The sequence below is a fragment of the Monodon monoceros genome, unplaced genomic scaffold, assembly GCF_005190385.1.
Source record: "Monodon monoceros isolate NGI ecotype Baffin Bay Population unplaced genomic scaffold, NGI_Narwhal_1 Super_Scaffold_6, whole genome shotgun sequence".
Classification (NCBI taxonomy): Eukaryota; Metazoa; Chordata; class Mammalia; order Artiodactyla; family Monodontidae; genus Monodon; species Monodon monoceros.
Window position 1 is genome coordinate 28,649,142 of NW_021703783.1, and position 20,240 is coordinate 28,669,381.

At 35.3% G+C, this 20,240-nt stretch overlaps 1 protein-coding gene across 1 annotated transcript in view; it reads left to right on the forward strand.

Annotated features, from left to right (window-relative positions):
* The first annotated feature begins 7,065 nt into the window (after window positions 1–7,065).
* The window catches only part of CUNH12orf40 (chromosome unknown C12orf40 homolog), a 70,935-nt gene continuing 57,760 nt past the window's right edge, over window positions 7,066–20,240 (forward strand). Inside the window, 4 exon segments of the mRNA XM_029206538.1 lie at window positions 7,066–7,098; window positions 11,742–11,880; window positions 15,955–16,087; window positions 16,496–16,544. Of these exon segments, the coding sequence (XP_029062371.1) occupies window positions 11,775–11,880; window positions 15,955–16,087; window positions 16,496–16,544 (288 nt within the window). The 5' untranslated portion in view covers window positions 7,066–7,098; window positions 11,742–11,774.

Below are 20,240 nucleotides of genomic sequence, written 5' to 3' on the forward strand. Positions count from 1 at the left end.
AACCACTTTTCTATTCTCTGTTTCTGAGTTTGACTTTTTTGTTTAGATTCCACATATAAGTGTTACCATGTGGTATTTGTCTTTCTCTGGATTATTTTACTTATGCTAATGCTCTCCAAGTTCATCCATATTATTGCAAATGACATGATTTCATTCTTTTTAAAGGTTGAATGACTTTCCATTGTGTATATATATACCACATTTTCTTGATCCATTCTTTCATTGATGAACACTTAGGTTGTTTTTGTATCTTGGCTATAGTTAATAATGCTGCTATGAACATGTGACTAGAGCTTTCGCTTTGAGATATGGATACATATCTTTGGATACATACCCAGAAGTGGTATTGCTGGATCATGTGGTAGTTCTATTTTTAATTTCTTGAGGAAACTCCATACTGTTTTCCATAGTGGCTGCATCAATTTACATTCCTACCAACAGTTTGCAGGAGTTCCTTTTTCTCCACATCCTCCCCAGCATTTATCTTTTTTATTTTTGACAAAAGTAATCCTAAGTGTTGTGTGGTGATAAATCATTGTGGTTTTGATTTGCATTTTCTTGATAATTGGTGATATTGAGCACTCTTTCATGTACCTGTTGGCCATTTGTATGTCTTCTTTGGAAAAATGTCTATTTAGGTCCTTTGCCAATTTTTAAGTTGGGTCATTTGGTCTTTTGCTATTGAATAGCATGAGCTCCTTACATATTTTAGATATTGACCCCTTATCAGATATAAGATTTGTAAATATATCTTCCCATTCCATAGGTTGCCTTTTCATTTTGTTGATGCTTTCCTTTACTGTGCAGAAGCTTTCTAGTTTGATGTAGTCTTACTTACTGATTTTTGCTTTTTTTCCTTATCCTTTTGGTGCCATATCCAAAAAATCACTACCAACACCAATATCAAGGAGTTTTTTCCTCTGTTTTCTTCTAGGAATCTTATGATTTCAGGTCTCACATTCCAGTGTTTAATTCATATTGAGTTAATTTTTGTGTATGGTGTAAGATAGTAGTTTAATTTTATTCTTTTGCACATGGCTGTGCAGTTTTCCCAACACCATTTATTGAAGAGACTATCCTTTCCTTATTGTATATTCTTGATTGTCATAAATTAATTGACCATATGTATGTACATTTATCTCTGGGCTGTCTTTTCTGTTCCATTGGTCTATGTGCCTGTTTTTATGCCAGTACCATACTGTTTGATTACCATAGCTTTGTAATGTTGTTTGAAATCAAGCAGTGTAATGCCTCCAGCTTTGTTCTTTCTCAAGATTGCCTTGGCTATTTGGGGTCTTTTGTGGTTCCATACAAATTTTAGGATTATTAGTTCCATTTCTGTAAAATCTTTCACTGGAATTTTGATGGGGATTGCATTGAATCTGAAGATCACTTTGAGTAGTATGGACATTTAAATGATATTAATTATTTTAATCCATGAGCACTGAATATCTTCCTATTTAGCTGTGTTTTCTGCAATTTCTGTCATCAGTGTCTAATAGTTTTTAGTAAACAGATGTTTCATCTCCTTGGTTAAATTTATTAAGTATTTTATTCTCTTTGCTGCCATTGTTAATGGGATTGTTTTCTTAATTTCTCTTTCTGATAGATCGTTGTTAATGCATAGAAATACAAGTGATTTTTGTACATTGATATTGTATCCTGAAACATTACTGAATTTTTTAGTTGTAACAGTTTCTGGTGGAATCTTTAGGGTTTTCTATCTATAATATCATGTTATCTGCAAATAAAGACAATTTTACTTGTTCCTTTCTAGTTTGGATGCCTTTTATTTCTTTTTCTTGCCCAACTGCTCTGGCTAGGATTTCCTTACTGTGTTGAATGAAAGTGGTGAGATTGGGCATCCTTGTTCCTGATCTTAGAGGAAAAGGTTTTAGTGTTTCACCATTGAATATTAGCTGTGGGTTGGAGTGGTAGATATGGAGTCCAAACCCTTTGCTCCTCAGGGAGAAGCTAGGATTTGGGGGTTCTCTCCCAACTGTATGGCATTGTGCTAGGGTAGGGTTTATGGTAACAGTGTGTCTCAGCCTTTCCTATTCATTTTAATGCGGAAATTTTATCTTTTGTCCAATGTGCAGGAGTCACTCACCTAGTTTCTGTATCTTTTTCATAGGGAATGCTCCAAGTGTAGCTGTACACTGGGTGTGTCTGTGCGAAGAGGGAAGCTTAGGAACCTCTTATATTGCCACTGTAAGGGAGCAAAATCTTCTACCCCAAAATGTCTCTTTGGCATGTGGATTATTTCAAGCTGAAAACATTCTAGGCCCAAAAGACTCAGGAAGAAACATTGACCTTTCTCCTAATTGCCTAAAAGAATTCAGATAGACAGCCTGTTCCCAGAACAGAGCTATCATCAGAGATATCAGCAAATATTGCCTAGGTGTGGTGTGGGAAAATTGGCAGGGCCTACAGATCAGAGTCCACTCTGGGTCCCATTGTCTACATGGCCCAGCAAACATTTATGTACCAAACATTTGCTTTTCCATCTCCATATGAATTGCCTTTCTTCCCTTTGAAGTCCCAAACCACTACTCCCAACATCCTCTTTTGTCTTTAGCTGAAGATGTTATTAAAGGTGAGGACTGCGCCCTGGTGGCGCAGTGGTTGAGAGTCCGCCTGCTGATGCAGGGGACATGGGTTCGTGCCCTGGTCCGGGAAGGTCCTACATGCCACGGAGTGGCTGGGCCCGTGAGCCATGGCCACTAAGCCTGCAAGTCTGGAGCCTGTGCTCCGCAACGGGAGAGGCCACAACAGTGAGAGGCCCATGTACCGGGGAAAAAAAAAAAAAAAAAAAAGGTGAGGACTTCAGCCATTTTGGTGAGTTACTCAGTTTTCCTGGATCTCTCTCATGTATACATGTTATTAAACTTCTGTTTGGTTTTCTCCTGTTAACGTGTCTCATGTCAATTTAATTCTTAGACCAGTTATAAGACCCTGGAAGGGCAGAGGAAAATTTCTTCTTCTCTGACACAATCTTGGTTAACCCTTGGGGGCAAAAACCAACTTTGCTCTCTTATTTTAATGTTAATCTAAGCAAAACCATTAGAAGCAACTATTAGGAATATATATATATACCTCCAACATGCACACACATAAATATATACATACAAATCCATACCTGACATAGCCAAATAAAAAATCACTTTTTGATGGTCAACTATTTTAACTTTATTGTACAACATCTCTTCAGTGGACTTTGTACCCTTTGGCACCCCAACATCTGAATCTGAGCACCTTGTCTATGCCTTAGGTATTTCTCACTTTATGAATTTTGATGATAGGCACAGCCCACCTACCTCTATAGAATCTGGAAAAAAAAAACCCAGATACCTGTTTCAGCCTGTTTTGCTGCTAGTGAATGGGCATATGATCTAAGCTCAGACTTTGATGTACTTGTCCTGTACCTTGAATCAGAGGTTAGTGGCCCAAAGAAATAAGACCTACAGGGCACCTATTGTAGTTGCAGGCAGTTGTAGGATCTGCAACAGCATTGAGTTTTCAGGGTTAGTAACACCAGTGATGCCAGAAGAGGTTGTTTTTCATTGTCCAGGTGTAGAAATTGTGCAGTCAGTGGTGTCCAGTGTTTGCCAGTGCCAGCAGTGGTGTCTTTATGAGACTAATCATGGCATAATTTTGACTGTGACCCCACAGCTGTCTCGACTTCCTTGTTCTTGCCAGTTGCCAAATCTGCTTCCTCAGCCCTCTTGGCAGGTCTATTAGCTATCCAATTTCCCTTTTTTTTTTTCATATATCAGTACTCAAAGAGAATTCATTTATTTTTTATTTTTATTTTTTAAACATCTTTATTGGAGTATAATTGCTTTACAATGGTGTGTTAGTTTCTGCTTTATAGCGAAGTGAATCAGTTATACATACGCATATATCCCCATATCTCTTCCCTCTTGTGTCTCCCTCCCTCCCACCCTCCCTATCCCAGCCCTCTAGGTGGTCATAAAGCACCGAGCTGATCTCCCTGTGCTATGCAGCTGCTTCCCACTAGCTAGCTATTTTACATTTGGTAGTGTATATATGTCCATGCCACTCTCTCACTTTGTCCCAGCTTACCCTTACCCCTCCCCGTGTCTTCAAGTCCATTCTCTAGTAGGTCTGTGTCTTTATTCCCATCTTGCCCCTAGGTTCTTCATGACATTTTTTTAGTTTCCATATATAATGTTAGCATAAGGTATTTGTTTTTCTCTTTCTGACTTACTTCACTCTGTATGACAGTTTCTAGGTCTATCCACCTCACTACAAATAACTCAATTTAGTTTCTTTTTATGGTTGAGTAATATTCCATTTTATATATGTGCCACATCTTCTTTATCCATTCATCTGTCGATGGACTCTTAGGTTGCTTCCCTGTCCTGGTTATTGTAAATAGAGCTGCAGTGAACATTATGGTATATGACTCTTTTTGAATAATTGTTTTCTCAGGGTATATGCCCAGTAGCAGGATTGCTGAGTCATATGGTAGTTCTATTTTTAGTTTTTTAAGGAACCTCCATACTGTTCTCCATAGTGGCTGTATCAGCTTACATTCCCACCAACAGTGCAACAGGGTTCCCTTTTCTCCACACCCTCTCCAGCATTTATTGTTTGTAGATTTTTTGATGATGGCCATTCTGACCAGTGTGAGATAATATCTCATTGTAGTTTTATCCAATTTCCTTTCAATTTATTTTCTGTTTAAATTAACCAAAGATGCTTTCATTTCTTTTAACTAAGAATCCAAACTGATGCAATATTCTTCTTTAATATAGGTAATTGAAAGTGACTATATCCAGTAAAACATTTAGACATAGAGTACTTACTGTTTACTAGCATTGGGTACCTTAATAATAGTTTAAAAAGTTCTGTTTAAGAAATTACCTTTGACTTATACATCAGGATCCTTTTTTACTTTCACTGTAGTTTAGTGATCAGTAAGCTGATCTAGCAATTGGTCTTGAATTCCTAATTAATTTTTTCTTAGGCAAATAGGAACAGGGATTATGTAGTACATAGAATTTGGTGAAAGTCATAAGATGATGTCCTGGATAATGGAAAATCAGCCTGCAATAAATTCAGTTGGTTTATGCATATATTAAGACTGTATTTAGACTTTGACTTATCCCTAATTCTATTGATCTTTATAATGTGGGAACTGCTTATACAATTGATATTTCTTTTTTCTCTTTATAATCTGGATTGTTTAGTGTTATTGCAGCCTCTATCATACTTCTTATATTTCTGACTTTGAAAAGTCACTTTTCTCTCTGTGCCAAAGTTTTTTAAGTTTTGAAATGATGGAGAATAAACTAATCCCAAAGGTCCTCTCTAGCCTTAGCATTTAATGAGTTAATGAAGTGTAATTTGTTTCCTTTTTCTTTTCCAAAGTTTGAATGCCAACAGTACACTTATGCTGCATGGAGCAGAATAGTTTGGATTTATTGTTCAGTGACCTCAAAATGGTCAATTTAAGACATACTATTGGGAAATATGTTAAAGAACAAGTTCAGTAAGTGGCAGAGGACTTCCCTGGTGGTGCAGTGGTTAAGAATCCACCTGCCAATGCAGGGGACACGGGTATGATCCCTGGTGCAGGAAGATATGACATGCAACAGAGCAACTTAAGCCCATACACCACAACTACTGAGCCTGTGCTCTAGAGCCCGTGAGCAACAACTACTGAGCCCATGTGCCACAACTACTGAAGCCCACCCGCCCTAGAGCCCATGCTCTAGCCCATGCTCTAGCCCATGCAAGGAAAGCCACCGCAATGAGAAGCCTGCGTACCACAACGCGGAGTAGCCCCCACTCACTGCAAATAGAGAAAAGCCTGCACAAGCAACGAAGACCCAACACAGCCAAAAATAAATAAATTTATTAAAAAAAAAAAAGTGGCAGAGTCTGGGGATATTCAGTAACTGTCATTCATGTAGTTTATGAAAATCATTTGGAAAAATGAACAGCTTTGTATATTCACAGTTGGCATACTTGGCAGGCAGTAAAAGGCACTGGTTAAAAATTTTAAAGCTAGATTTCTTGGATTTGAATCCTGGTTCTACCACTTATTAGCAGTATGACCTTGGGCAAATTACTTAACTTCTCTGTGTCTTAGTTTCTTCATCAGTAAAATGGGGATAAAAATAGAACTTACCTTATAGATTTGCTATGAATATTAAATGAGTTTATACATGTAAAGATTCTGGAGTATCTAGAATGGTACAAGATTTATGGTATTCATTTTTAGCAATTTTATTTTCATGTTATTATTACATAATCTCACATAGCTAAAATACATTTTGTTATTTTACTTATAATTCTTGCACAAATCTTGAATTTGAGAGTATAGTTTCATGTATATCCAAAAGATATATTGTGTAGATCTGACTCTATTATCAATGTTTTATAGTGTTCTGCTATTATTAATAGAGCAAATATTTTATAACTGTTAAATACTGCATTACCATTGGGATTCAGTGCAGTTTTTGGCACAAAGATTATGTGGTTTGAAGCACATCCATAATGAATAGCTGTTTTTTAAAGAAGTTGTGAGGTTTCAGGTACACATAGCTGATATATTAATGTAACTGAAGTTGCTCTAATAATAAACTTAACATTTCCTTAGATCCTATATAGATTTTGATCTTCTCTCTATTCCATGTTGATTTCAGTAGAATATTGAAATACAATACAAGGAAAGGCAAAGAAAATAGCAGTGTTGACCAAGAATATTGCTATCAGATGAGAATGTTTCAGTGATACATTCTTTCCAGTGCATTTATTTCTCTACTTATCTTGTTTTTTATAACAGGTTTATTTTATGCTTAATTATTCATCATAGGTCTAGAGTCTTTTTTATTAGTTCTTGGATTTTCTATCTGGGAAAATTTTGTGAAGCAGTATATATACTTTACAGATAATTTAAGAACATTCTCACAGTTGTCACTACACTTTTAGATTTTAATTCCAAGTCTTCAATTCAGCTAAAATGGCAGTTGTTTCAGAGACTATTTCTTTAATTATTATATGTTTTATCATGCTTCCCTTTTCAGGACCAGAGTTCTGATCAAGCAGGAAAGGAGAAAGCAAAAGGTAAAGAAAAAATATTTTTATTGTGTCTTATAGCCTTATGAGAACAGTGATCTTTTGGAGCACTTTTCCAAGGTTGATAAATTCGCCTGAGTGAAACTGGAAGACCATCTTTCTTTAGTCTTCTTCCTTCTTGTAGATAGCTTAATTAGCTACCCATTTTGCTCAGGCAGAGAGTTAAGGATCATGTTGATTGTTGTTGTCATCTAGTTCCAATATATCCCAAGTCTGATCAATTCTCACTAACTGTACTGTTAGCCCCCTGATCCACATCATTATCATTTATTGCCCAGAGTACTATAATGACCTTATAACCTATTTCCTACTTTTTTTAGTGTTTTTTAAAATTATTACATTGATTGTATTACATAGTAATGTTGAGCATGTATATGCCTTGCAACTGAGCAGTATATATCTCAGAGAAACTTCCACAAGTGCACTTTATGTACATGCTTGTTTGAATCGTTGTTGTTAAGTAGCAAACAAAAAAAAAAAAGAAAGAAGGAGAAAGAGAGGAAGAAGAAGGACAGGGTACAGGGGAGAGAAAAGGGAGCACCCAAACATTCAGGAGCAGTAGAATGGTTAAGCAAATTGTGGCCTACCCAAGTAATGGTATAGCCATGAAATGTATCATCTGAATGTAATTAATGTAGATGAATCTCAAAAACAACGTTGAGCAAGGGAAGCAACTCACAGAAGAATACAAGCAGTGAGATTCCATTTACAAAAAGTTCCAAAACAGTAAAAATATGTTCAAAGGTAGTAAAATTTAAAGAAAGGCAAGGGAGTGATTATGACGTAAGCAGGATATTTGTTAACTCAGTGAAATTATACCTTATTGTAAGTTTAACTTGTATTTTCTTGACTACTAATGAAGCTGACTATCTTTTCATTCAGGTTTTCTGTTTTGGGTTTTTTTTTTAACATCTTTATTGGAGTATAATTGCTTTACAATGATGTATTAGTTTTTGTTTTATAACAAAGTGAATCAGCTATACATACACATATATCCCCATATCTCTTCCCTCTTGTGTCTCCAGGTTTTCTGTTTCATGAGGTGCTTTTCCAAGTATTTAGAATTTTTTTTCTTTGGGTTCTTTGTCTTTTTCTTATTGTGTCTTTATACATTTAGGAATTCTTTGTCAGTTATATGTGTACTCCATAGCTTTATTTTTACTTCCTTAATGATATCTTTGAAGGAAAGTTCTTACTTTTAATGTCATTGAATTTATCAAAAAATTTTTTTGCTTTTTCTCTTTTGTATTCTATTCTTCACACAGCAGTTAGTATGATTTTTTTTAAAACACAAGCCAGAATTTATCATTTCCCTGCTTAAAAGCCTCAATTACTTTTCATTGCTTTTAGAATAAATCTGATTTAAACATATCTAAAAGGACCTAAAGGTTCTGAATGCTGCCTGCTTCTCTGACCTTATTTTTTACTACTCGCCCTATTGTTCATTGTATTTCAACCACACTGAGCCTCCTTCTGCCACTCTTCTTCCCTTTCTCTGGAAAATTCTCCCTTGAGATAGTTTTATGTCTGGCTTATCAATCTTGGGTCTCAGCTAAAGTATCTTAGACTGGCTTTCTCTGATCACTACATCAAATAGCTCCCCACCCTCCAGTTACTCTCTCTTCAGTACTCGCTCTTATTCATCACTCTTTTCAAAGTCTGGTATTTCCTTATAAATTTGTTGATTCTGTTCTCTTCCCCCACCCCCTATTAACATATATTCATAAAAAAGGGATCTTACCACTTTTATTCATTCTGTATCTCCTGTGCCTAGAATTGTGTGTAACATAGGCACTCAATAACTAAATAATCTATGAATGTCATCTGTCCCCAGACTATTTTTCAAAAAATAATCTAACTCTATTTGGATCATTCTTTTGAATATTTATAAGAAAGAAAAAGACTCATGGCCCTTTCCCAAAGTGTTGATCTCTAGTCATGTCACTTTCTTATTCTTTGAAAATTTCATACCTTCCTTTGTCTCCTCAAGCCTCTCTTCCCCAACCCTGTTCTTTATCCCTTCATACTCATTAGATGACCGTGTCTCATATTTCAAAGGAGATAGAAGCTATCAGATGAGAATTATCTGAAATTTCTATCACCAGTTCTATAAACCATCTTATATCTTCACCCATCTTCTCTTTCCCTCCTGTAACTAAGGAAGTAGTTTCCTTTTGTCAAGGTCTCTCTATCTGTGATCTGGATTCCATTTACTTCTGCTTTCTCAGGGACCTCACTGCATCAATTACTTCACCCCTTTCTTGTATCTTCAACTATTCTGGGTCAACTGGAGGTTTTGCATCGATATCATACATACTCAATTCTCTCCTGTTGAAACAAGTAAAAGCTCTCTCTGGATCCTTTCTCTTTTCTGCTATGCCCCTTCCCACTTACCTCCCGTTCACTTCTCATACACTCCACTATACAGCTCTTGCTAATGCTGAAATTGAACTTCATGTTGTTCAATTCCAAGATATTTTTCAGTCCAACTTACTTTAATATGTCATTATCTCCTGCAGTTTACCATTACCTCCATCTTTTCTTTTTGTAGGTGTGTGAGATATAAACAAACCATTCAATACTTCATAAAGTGGACAGTCTCCATTTGGAGAACTGTACACTCCCTTTATCTCAAAACAAGCTCTTACCTTGCTTTCTTTAACACATTCTCCAGATTCTATTCCTGTCTCTCTAGCTGCTTCTTTTAAATAGCTATTATCAAGTTAAAAATTGATTATTTCCTGAGTTTTTTCTAATTATTTTCTCTTTGGCTCTACCAAATGAAACTTGATAGAAAAATTGAGCCTAACCTTGTCAGGTAAATCAGTCACATACCTTTGTTCTTTCTGGGAACACAAAGATTAGAGGCTATCATGATATCTAGAGTATGAGGATCCATTCTCTTCAGCACAGTGTCCCCTGAAATAAAGACTTACTTGCTTTGTAGATAGTCGTTGTACTGTTCTTCCTTATTCCTAGAACCTTATATTTCTATCCTCTGGCTTACTCTTGACTCATCCATCTACCTTAGAAATAATTTCATAAGAAACCTTCCCTCTCCTCCTCTGCCTGACCTCCCACCACCTACCCATAGGTTGACTACCCTTTTGGGGTAGATCCTATAACATCTCCTATCACATGGTATTGTGATTATTTGTGTCACTGTCTCTCTCACAATAGTCTTATTCATCACAAAGTATACTGCCTTAAGAAATAGCATCTTAATTCTAAGATATCATCAATTGTAAGATCCATAGTCAGTTTTTTCAAGGGAAAAAACTATTTACATCCTGAAGGTACTGTAATTTCATTGCTGAACCATAGTGTGATCTTTTCTAAGACATTTAAGTCCAATTTGGGATTGCAAATCACTGAAACAAATTATAAACAGATATGTTTATCTACGGTTAATTTTGCATAACAACATGACATTTACTTTGTTGCTTGAGAACTGGTATGTTTCTTACAATTCTTACAAGTTTTTTACAATCTTAAGTCTAAGTCTACAGTATAAATGTCTATTATAATTAATGATATTCTGAAAGGTTAATGTGAAAGAGCTTTAATTTCTTGGAAAAGCAATACTTCCTCTTTAGTTTTTTTGCCATCTTGGACCTTCCTCATTTTTGATATCTCACATTTATAATCACATTTATGGCAGTGTATTATGAATTATTAATGGAAGAGAAGATGTTTTCACAATTTGTTATAGTGTTAGTACATAGTAGTTGCTCAATAAATAAGTTTTAAACAAATAAATGCCTTTGAACTTGGTAAATTAAGGGTATAATCTGAAAGAAAAGAATGAAGATAAGGAAGAATAATTAAGTTCAAACAACCAAGAAGAGAATAAATGCTGGATGATAAAAGATAATTATGTACAAGTCTGGTTTAAAAAAAAATTGTAGTCATGGAGGTATAACAAAGGGAATTAAATTGGCTTTGGCTGCAGATTATTTCTCACATAGCTGCTTTTTTTCCCCCCCTCTTCTCATCTCAGTTGACTTTTAATGGTACCCAGCTGAGAATATCTTTAAGGATTTTTATATCTATAGAATAGCACACTTTGTAGAAAAACAAATTTGTAACCTGTCAGATTTGTTTTATCAGATTTTTAAAAACTTTCTACATTCAGATAATTTTTGATACCTGTGAATATCTTTATAAAGTTCTGTTTTAAAAGTATTACATTTAACAAAAGAAAGATTATAAGAGGCTGTGAAATTTAGACTCTTTAGGCAAACTTCAAGTTATCATGATTGATTTTAATTTGTAAACATATAAAGCGTGTCACAAAAATATAAAAATATCAAGTCAAGGGCTTCCCTGGTGGCGCAGTGGTTGAGAGTCCGCCTGCCGTTGCAGGGGACACGGGTTCGTGCCCTGGTCTGGGAAGATCCTACATGCCGCGGAGAGGCTGGGCCCATGAGCCATGGCCACTGAGCCTGCAAGTCTGGAGCCTGTGCTCTGCAACGGGAGAGGCCACAACAGTGAGAGGCCCGCATACTGCAAAAAAAAAAAAAAAAAAAAATCAAGTCAATTATTTGATTGTATTATTGCTTTTTATTATTTATGATTCTGCCTGAAACCATATAGTTGCTGCAATAACTTTTTATTTATAATTACTTTAGGAATATTTTGAAAAGAAAAGGTTAAAATCAAAAATGGAATTACTGGGAGTTTCATCCCCTGTCAAAAATTCTGCTGTCAGTTTAGACCTCCTTAACCTGTATATGGTAAATCAGATATCTTGCCAGAATAAAACACCTGGTAAGTAAGTTTTTCTAATACCATTTTGTTTTGATTCTGATGTGATTATAAGACTTAGTTCTCTAATAAGTGTAATTTTAGAACTCAAAGGATGTGGAAAGTAAACTAATTTTAAAACTTGGTTGCCTGGTTAAATAAGGTTTGTTAATTTTTGCTTAAAATCTTTTGTTTAATCCATTTACTTTTATTTTTAGGTTAAGTGTTATATAAAATTAATTTTATAAGGTATGGTTAGACTTATTACAGTGCAGCTGTTTCAGTTATTACATTATTCTGTCTAGGCATATAGTTATCAAAGTTTAGCTAAAGAGAAGGAAATAAATGTATTTACTATCTTATACTATTTAGAGAATTTGTTTGAAAGGAAGAGCTGAAAGGATTTTTGTCAGTTTCCTATCTCGCAATCTGAATAATTTCATAGGCATTCCTGGGGTATTAACTATGGTAGTCTAATACTTCAAAATAAAGTTCCTTTTGGCATGCACTTTGATTCTTTAAGTAAATAAAAAGTTTAATCAGAGTATTTTTTTTCTCTCTAAAGGGAACTTGTGGATATTTAATTTTTAAAATAAATGCTAAAATGAGAGCTTAAAGAAGAGAGTTCATAAATGATGGATAGAAATTGATCATACTGTTCTTAGTATCCTCTCTTTTCCTTTCTCTGCCATTTTTGTTTCTCCCTCCACAGATGGCAGTTTACGCAAGTAAAAAACTTTTACTGTAGTAAAAGTAAATACATTATTCATGGACTTTGGGAATAAAAGCTTTTGTTGTAAATCTGTCTGTTGAATTTACCTTTTATTTTCTTCACTTATATAATACAGTGTTATCAACTATAGTCACCATATTTTACACTAGATCTTCAGACCTTAATCATCATACAGCTCAAAGTTTGTACCCTTTTACCAGCCTCTCCCTATTTCCCCTACTCTCCAATCCCCAGCCCCTGGAAACCACTTTTCTACTCTGTGTTTCTATGAGTTTGACATTTTTTTTTTAATACTCTACATGTAAGTGATTCTACATTTTTTTTTTAAGATTCTACAGTGCACAAGGGTTCCCTTTTCTCCACATTCTTGTCAACACTTGTTATCTCTTCTCTTTTTGATAATAGTCCTTCTGACATGTATGAGAAGATGTCTTATTGTGGTTTTGATTTGCATTTCCCTGATGATTAGTGATGTTGAGCACCTGTTGGCCATTTGTATGTCTTTGGAAAAATGTCTATTCAGGTCCTCTGCCCATTTTTAAATTAGATTGTTTATTTTTTTGCTAATGACTTATGTGAGTTCTTTATATATGGTGGATATTAACCCCTTATTAGATACATGATTTGCAAATATTTTCTCCCATTCCATAGGTTGCCTTTTCATTTTGTTGATGGTTTCTTTTGCTGTGCAGTAGCTTTTTAGTTTAATGTAGTCTCACTTGTTTATATTTGCTTTAGTTGCCTTTGTTTTGCTGTCAAATCCAAAAAATCATGCCAAGATGGATGTCAAGGAGCTTAACCTTTATGTTTTCTTCTAGGAGTTTTATGGTTTCGAGTCTTATAATTTTCACTTTTTTTTTTTTTTTGGCCACGCTATGTGGCATGCGGGATCTTAGTTCCCAGACCAGGGATCAAACCCTTGCCCCCTGCACTGGGAGTGTGGAGTCTTAACCACTGGAACGCCAGGGAAGTCCCTCGGGTCTTATAATTAAGGCTTTAATCCATTTTGAGTTGATTTTTGTGTATGGTGTAAGATAAGGTTCCAGTTTTGTTCTCTTGCATGTGCTGTCCGATGATGAATTTATCTTTATGTATTTTCTTTCTCCCTTACTTTCTTTTCACTTATGCATTCAACATATGTTTACTGAATACCTACCATAAGTATTGTGTTGGATGCTGGGAATAGAATAGGAAGTGACAAGGTCGGGACACGATACCCCAAAATATGGCACCTTGGCATTTTGAATATTTTAAACTGAAGGAATTTGAGAAGCAGCATGTGCAGGAAGGATTCTCATGCGAGAGGTACCCTATACCTGGAGGAAAGGAACATCTTTATCTCCAAGACAGAGGGGCACTGAGAGGAATCTAAATGAACGGGACTGCTGTTTCCCCCAGTTTACTACACTTTGCTCATACCCTTTTTTTGTCCTGTCACATTCTTTATGACTTTCCATTGTTCGTCAAACCTAGCATTGAAATGCTCAGGTTTAAACACTTCTTTGGGTCTTCATTTTCTTTTTGAAGTTTTCTATGTAAAACCTATATTAAGTAAATTTGAATGTTTTCCTCTTGTTAATCCCTGTTTTGTTACAGGGGCCCCAGCTGGGAGTTTAGAAAGGTAGAGGATAGAGATATTTCTACTCTCCTACAAAAGCAAGACTTTATTAGTGAGGACTCATGGCTGCAAACAACAGACATTTAAAAATATATACTTATTTAATGTTGTGAACTGAATGTTTGTGTCCCCCCCCCCAAACTCATATGTTGAAATCTTAATCCCTAATGTTCAGGAGGGACATTTAGGAAGTGATAATGTCATGAGGGTGGAGCCCTCATGGATAGCATTGTACCCTTATTAAAGAGACCCCAGAGAGCTCTCTTTCCCTTTCTACCATCTGAAGGCACAGTGAGAAGATGGCTGTCTGTGAAACAGGAAGCAGGCCCTCACCGGACACCACATCTGCCAGCGCCTTGATCTTGGACTTCGCAGCCTCCAGACTGAGAACTAAATTTCTGTTGTTTATAATCCACCCAGACTATGGTATTCTGTTACAGCATCCTTGAAGGGACCAAGGCACTTAACTAAAAGGAAGGGCTGTGGTGCAGCCAGGCCTCAGAGACTGCTTGAATCAGGGACTTGAATACAGCCAAGATTCTTTCTCACTTCAGATATTAGCTTCATTCTCTCAGACTGTCTTCATCATTGAGGCTTAAAACATTACCTTAGGGGCTTCCCTGGTGGCGCAGTGGTTGAGAGTCCGCCTGCTGATGCAGGGGACCCGGGTTCGTGCCCCGGTCTGGGAGGATCCCACATGCTGCAGAGCGGCTGGGCCCGTGAGCCATGGCTGCTGAGCCTGTGCGTCCGGAGCCTGTGCTCCGCAACGGGAGAGGCCACAGCAGTGAGAGGCCCGTGTACCGCAAAAACAAACAAACAAACAAAAAAAACACATTACCTTAAAAAACTAATATTGCTCATCTCTCCTAGTTTTGCTACCAGGGCAATACTGAGATCTATTTCTCTGGTTCTGAACTTTAAAAAATTCCACTGGAGGGATGTTGCCTTGCCCTACTGGTGCCAGGGCCCAGCACTGGAACAATTACTTATTTTTTTAACTTTTTATTTTATACTGGAGTATAGCTGATTAACAATGTTGTGACAGTTTCAGGTGCACAGCAAAGCGATTCAAACCTACATATATATGTATCCATTCTCCCCCAGGCTCCCGTCCCATCCACGCTGCCATGGAACAATTACTTATAACCAGAGGGAACAATTATTAATTCTTCTTGGGTCAGATGGGTACCCATTATTTTTTCCAGAAAGGCAGGGTTTTATAACATAGAAAGTCTCCACTAGAACTACATAGTTGGTGCATGTGTAAAAGCATTTCACAGAAGAGTTGTCAAAAGTACTGAACAGACAAAATAGAGACTTCTTCTATAAAGAGAGACAAGGATTCTGCTCTATAAAGTTTAAAAATCTAGTGAGGGAAATAGAGTTAATCAAGTACTGCAAACTATGGCAAGTGCTATAATAGAGAACTTATATAGCTTTATGGGAATGTATCAGACAACATCTGATATAGTCTGGGCGTCAGGGAAGTCTTGGAGGAAGTAAAAAGTAGAAGTGAGTAGAGCCCCTTTCACGAGGAATATATAAGATGATGAAGAAAAAGAGATGATTTGACTTACTGTGATAGTATTGTAATGACTTCTAGCATATATATCAATAGAATATAGGTGGTTTTCAGTAAATTTCTAAAATGTACATTTATTTAATGAACATAGTATATCAAACAACGCTTTTAAAAGATTTTATTATTCTTATAGATTTTTATAAATTGTAATTTTTTTCATTATAGAAACTGTGAGAAAACCAATCCACGTGAATATGAATAGAGACATAAAAATGCCCCTAAGAAAGCATGATATAGAGCTTCCAATGTCGCCTCCCTGTGTACCATCTAACGTCTGCATTGATGATGTAGAAAACAAGTAGGTTTTAGCTAAGTTGTATATTATTAGGTATTTAAAATGGGTCATTATTAACACTCATTTATTCATTGTAAAATGTACAAAGGATTTATCCTTCTAAGCTTCAGTTTTTATTTGTTCGGCTGTTATAATATTATTAAACTATTAAGACCTTTATCAAATGACCAAATGTCCACACTAAGTTTTTGTACACAGTTTCACTTTCTTTATCATAAAAATGTCTCTCTTGTAATAATATAATTTTTAGAAAACTCAGTAATATTATAACCCTGGAATGAAGAGAGTTACTTAGAGTTCCATATGTTTTCAAGTATTTGTGTAGAACAGTATGAATTTTAAATAGATATAAAAAGATGGTCAATTTTATTGCCAGCTCTATTTTTAACCTTAAAATTTTATTTTCGTTAGTATATACTATCAAAGACTAAGCAGCAAGGAAGAATTTGATCCAGTTCAGGTGAGTTGTTTTTTTCTTTTTTTTGACAATTGTGACATGCCACCAAATGATATAAATTTTTCAAATACTGGAGAAAATTATAGTCCTTAAAATTATTCTTTTAAAAGTTTTTAATGTAAGGAACCTATACATTAAAATATTTTAACTGATTGCTTATGAGAAACAATTTGGAGTTTTGGTAAAGTAGACTAGGCCTACCTGTGCATAACATTTGATTCTGCTTGTTACTGACCAACTGCAAAGGATAATTCATTAGGAGATTCCTACTTTGGGTTCATGTGATCATTGAGCAATTCATCTCTTCAAACATAGTGATCAGATTATTTTATTTTACATCAAATTGTGATTTTCAATATTCACATTGTTTCTAAGATTATTTTTTAAAGTATTGCAAATGATTATTTTTTAGCAAATAATTTTTAATTTAAACATTTTTTTTTAAATTGAAGTATAGTTGATTTGCATGTCATGTTAGTTTCAGGTGTACAACACAGTGATTCAGTTATGTATATATATGTATGTATGTGTATATATATATATATATATTCTCTTTCAGATTCTTTTCCTTTATAGGTTATTACAAAATATTGAGTGTATTTTTCTGTGCTATACAGTAGGACTTGTTGATTATCCATTCTGTATATACTAGTGTGTATACATTAATTCCAACTTCTTAATTTATTCCCCCCTCCCTTTCCACTTTGGTAACTGTAAGTTTGTTTTCTATGTCTGTGGGTCTATTTCTGTTTTGTAGATAAGTTCATTTGTATCTTTTTTTTTATTCCACATATAAGCTATATCATATGATATTTGTCTCTCTCTGCCTGACTTCACTTAGTCTGGTAGTCTCTAGGTCTATCCATGTTGCTGCAAAAGACGTTATTTCATTCTTTTTTATGGATGAGTAATATTCCATTGTAACTATAAACCACATCTTCTTTATCCATTTATCTATTTGTAGACATTTAGGTTTGCTTCCACATCTCAGCTATTGTAAATAGTGCTGCAAAGAACATTTGGGTGTATTTATCTTTTCGGATTATGGTTTTCCCCAGATATATGCCCAGGAGTAGGATTGCAGGATCATATGGTAGCTCTATTTTTAGTTTTTAAGGAACCTTCATACTGTTCTCCAAAGTGGCTGTATCAGTTTACATTCCAACCAACAGTGTGTAGGAGGGTTCCCTTTTCTCCACACCCTCTCCAGCATTTATTGTTTGTAGACTTTTTAATGGCCATTCTGACCGGTGTTGGGGTGATGCCTCATTGTAGTTTTGATTTTCATTTCTCAAATAATTAGCAATGTTGAGCATCTTTTCACGTGTCTTTTGTCTACCTGTATGTCTTCTTTGGAGAAATGTCTATTTAGATCTACTACCCAATTTTTGATAGGTTATTTGTTTTTTTGCTGTTGAGCTGTATAAGCTGTTTGTATATTTTGGAAATTAATCCCTTATCAGTCTCATCGCTTGCAAATATTTTCTCCCATTCGGTAGGTTGTCTTTTGATTTTTTTATGGTTTCCTTTGCTGCAAAAGCGTTTAAGTTTAATTAGATCCCATTTGTTTATTTTTGTTTTTATTTCCATTATTCCAAGAGATGGATCCAAAAAGATATCGCTGTGATTTATGTCAAAGAGTGTTCTGCCTATGTTTTCCTCTAGGAGTTTTATAGTATCCAATCTTACATTTAGGTCTTTAATCCATTTTGAGTTTATTTTTTACATTGTATTAGAGAATGTTGTAATTTCATTCTTTTACATGTAGCTGTCCAGGTTCCCCAGCACCACTTACTGAAGAAACTGTCTTTTCTCCATTGTATATTCTTGCCTCCTTTATCATAGATTAATTAGCCATAGGTGCCTGGGCTTTCTATCCTGTTCCATTGATCGATATGTCTGTTTTTGTACCAGTACCATATGTTTTGAATACTGTAGCTTTGTAGTCTGAAGTCAGGGAGACTGATTACTCCAGCTCTGTTTTTCTTTCTCAAGATTGCTTTGGCTATTTGGGGTCTTTTGTGTTTCCATACAAATTTTTAAAAATTTTGTTCTAATTCTGTGAAAAATTCCATTGGTAATTTGGTAGGGCTGCCATTGAATCTGTAGATTGCCTTGGACGGTGCAGTCATTTTAACAACATTAATTCTTCCAATCCAGGAACACAGTGTAATCTTTCCAACTGTTTGTGTCACCTTCAGTTTCTTTCATCAGTGTCTTATAGTTTTCAGAGTACAGGTCTTTTGCCTTCTTAGGTAGGTTTATTCCTAGATATTTTAATCTTTGTGATGCAGTGGTACATGGGATTGTTTCCTTAATTTCTCTTTCTGATCTTTCATTGTTAGCATATAGAAATGGAACAGATTTCTATATATTAATTTTGTATCCTGCAACTTTACCGAATTCACTGATGAGCTCTAGTAGTTTTTGGGTAGCATCTTTAGGATTTTCTATGTATAGTATCATGTCATGTGCAGTGACAGTTTTACTTTCTGTTTTCCAGTTTAGATTCCTTTTATTTCTTTTTCTTCTCTGATTGCCATGGCTAGGACTTCTAAAACTGTGTTGAATAAATATCATATGATATAGCTTATGTTTGGAACTTTTAAAAAAAACAGAAACTGTGTCCATAGAGTGGACATTCTTGTCTTGTTCCTGATCTTAGAGGAAATGCTTTCAGCTTTTCACTGTTGAGTATGATGTTATCTGTGGGTTTGTCATATATGGCCATTATTATGTTGAGGTATGTTCCCTCTATGACCACTTTCTGGAGAGTTTTTATCATCAAGGGATGTTGAATTTTATCAAAAGCTTTTTCTGTATTTATTGAGATGATCATATGGTTTTTATTCTTCAGTTTGTTAATATGGTGTATCACGCTGATTAATTTGTGGATATTGAAAACTCCTTGCATCCCTGGTATAAATCCCGCTTGATCATGGTGTATGATCCTTTTAATGTATTATTGGTTTCGATTTGCCAGTATTTTGTTGAGGATTTTTGTATCTAAGTTCATCAGTGATATTGGCCTGTAATTTTCTTTTTTGAAGGTATCTTTGTCTGGTTTCTGTATCAGGGTGATGGTGGCCTCATAGAATGAGTTCGAAGTGTTCCTTTCTCTGCAATTTTTTGGAATAGTTTCAGAAGGGTAGATGTTAACTCTTCTCTAAATATTTGGCAGAATTCTGTTAAGTCATCTGGTCCTGGACTTTTGTTTGTTGGGAGTTTTAAAATCACAGATTCAATTTCAGTACTTATGATTGGTCTGTCATATTTTCTATTTCTTCTTGGTTCAGTCTTGGAAGATTGTACCTGTCTAAGAATTTGTACATTCCTTCTAGGTTGTCCATTTTCTTGGCATATAGTCGTTTGTAGCAGTGTCTTATGGTCCTTTGTATTTCTGTGGTGTTGGTTGTAACTTCTTTTTCATTGCTAATTTTATTGCTTTGGGTTCCCTCCCCTTTTTCTTTATGAGTCTGGCTAAAGGTTTATCAATTTTGTTTATCTTTTCAAAGGACCAGCTTTTAATTTCATTGATCTTTTCTATTGTTTCCTTGGTCTCTATCCCATTTATTTCTGCTCTGATCTTTATGATTTTTTTCCCTTCTACTAACTTTGGGTTTTGTTTGTTCTTCTCTCTGTAGTTGCTTCAGGTGTAAGGTTAGGTTGTTTGAGGTTTTTCTTGTTTCCTGAGGTAAA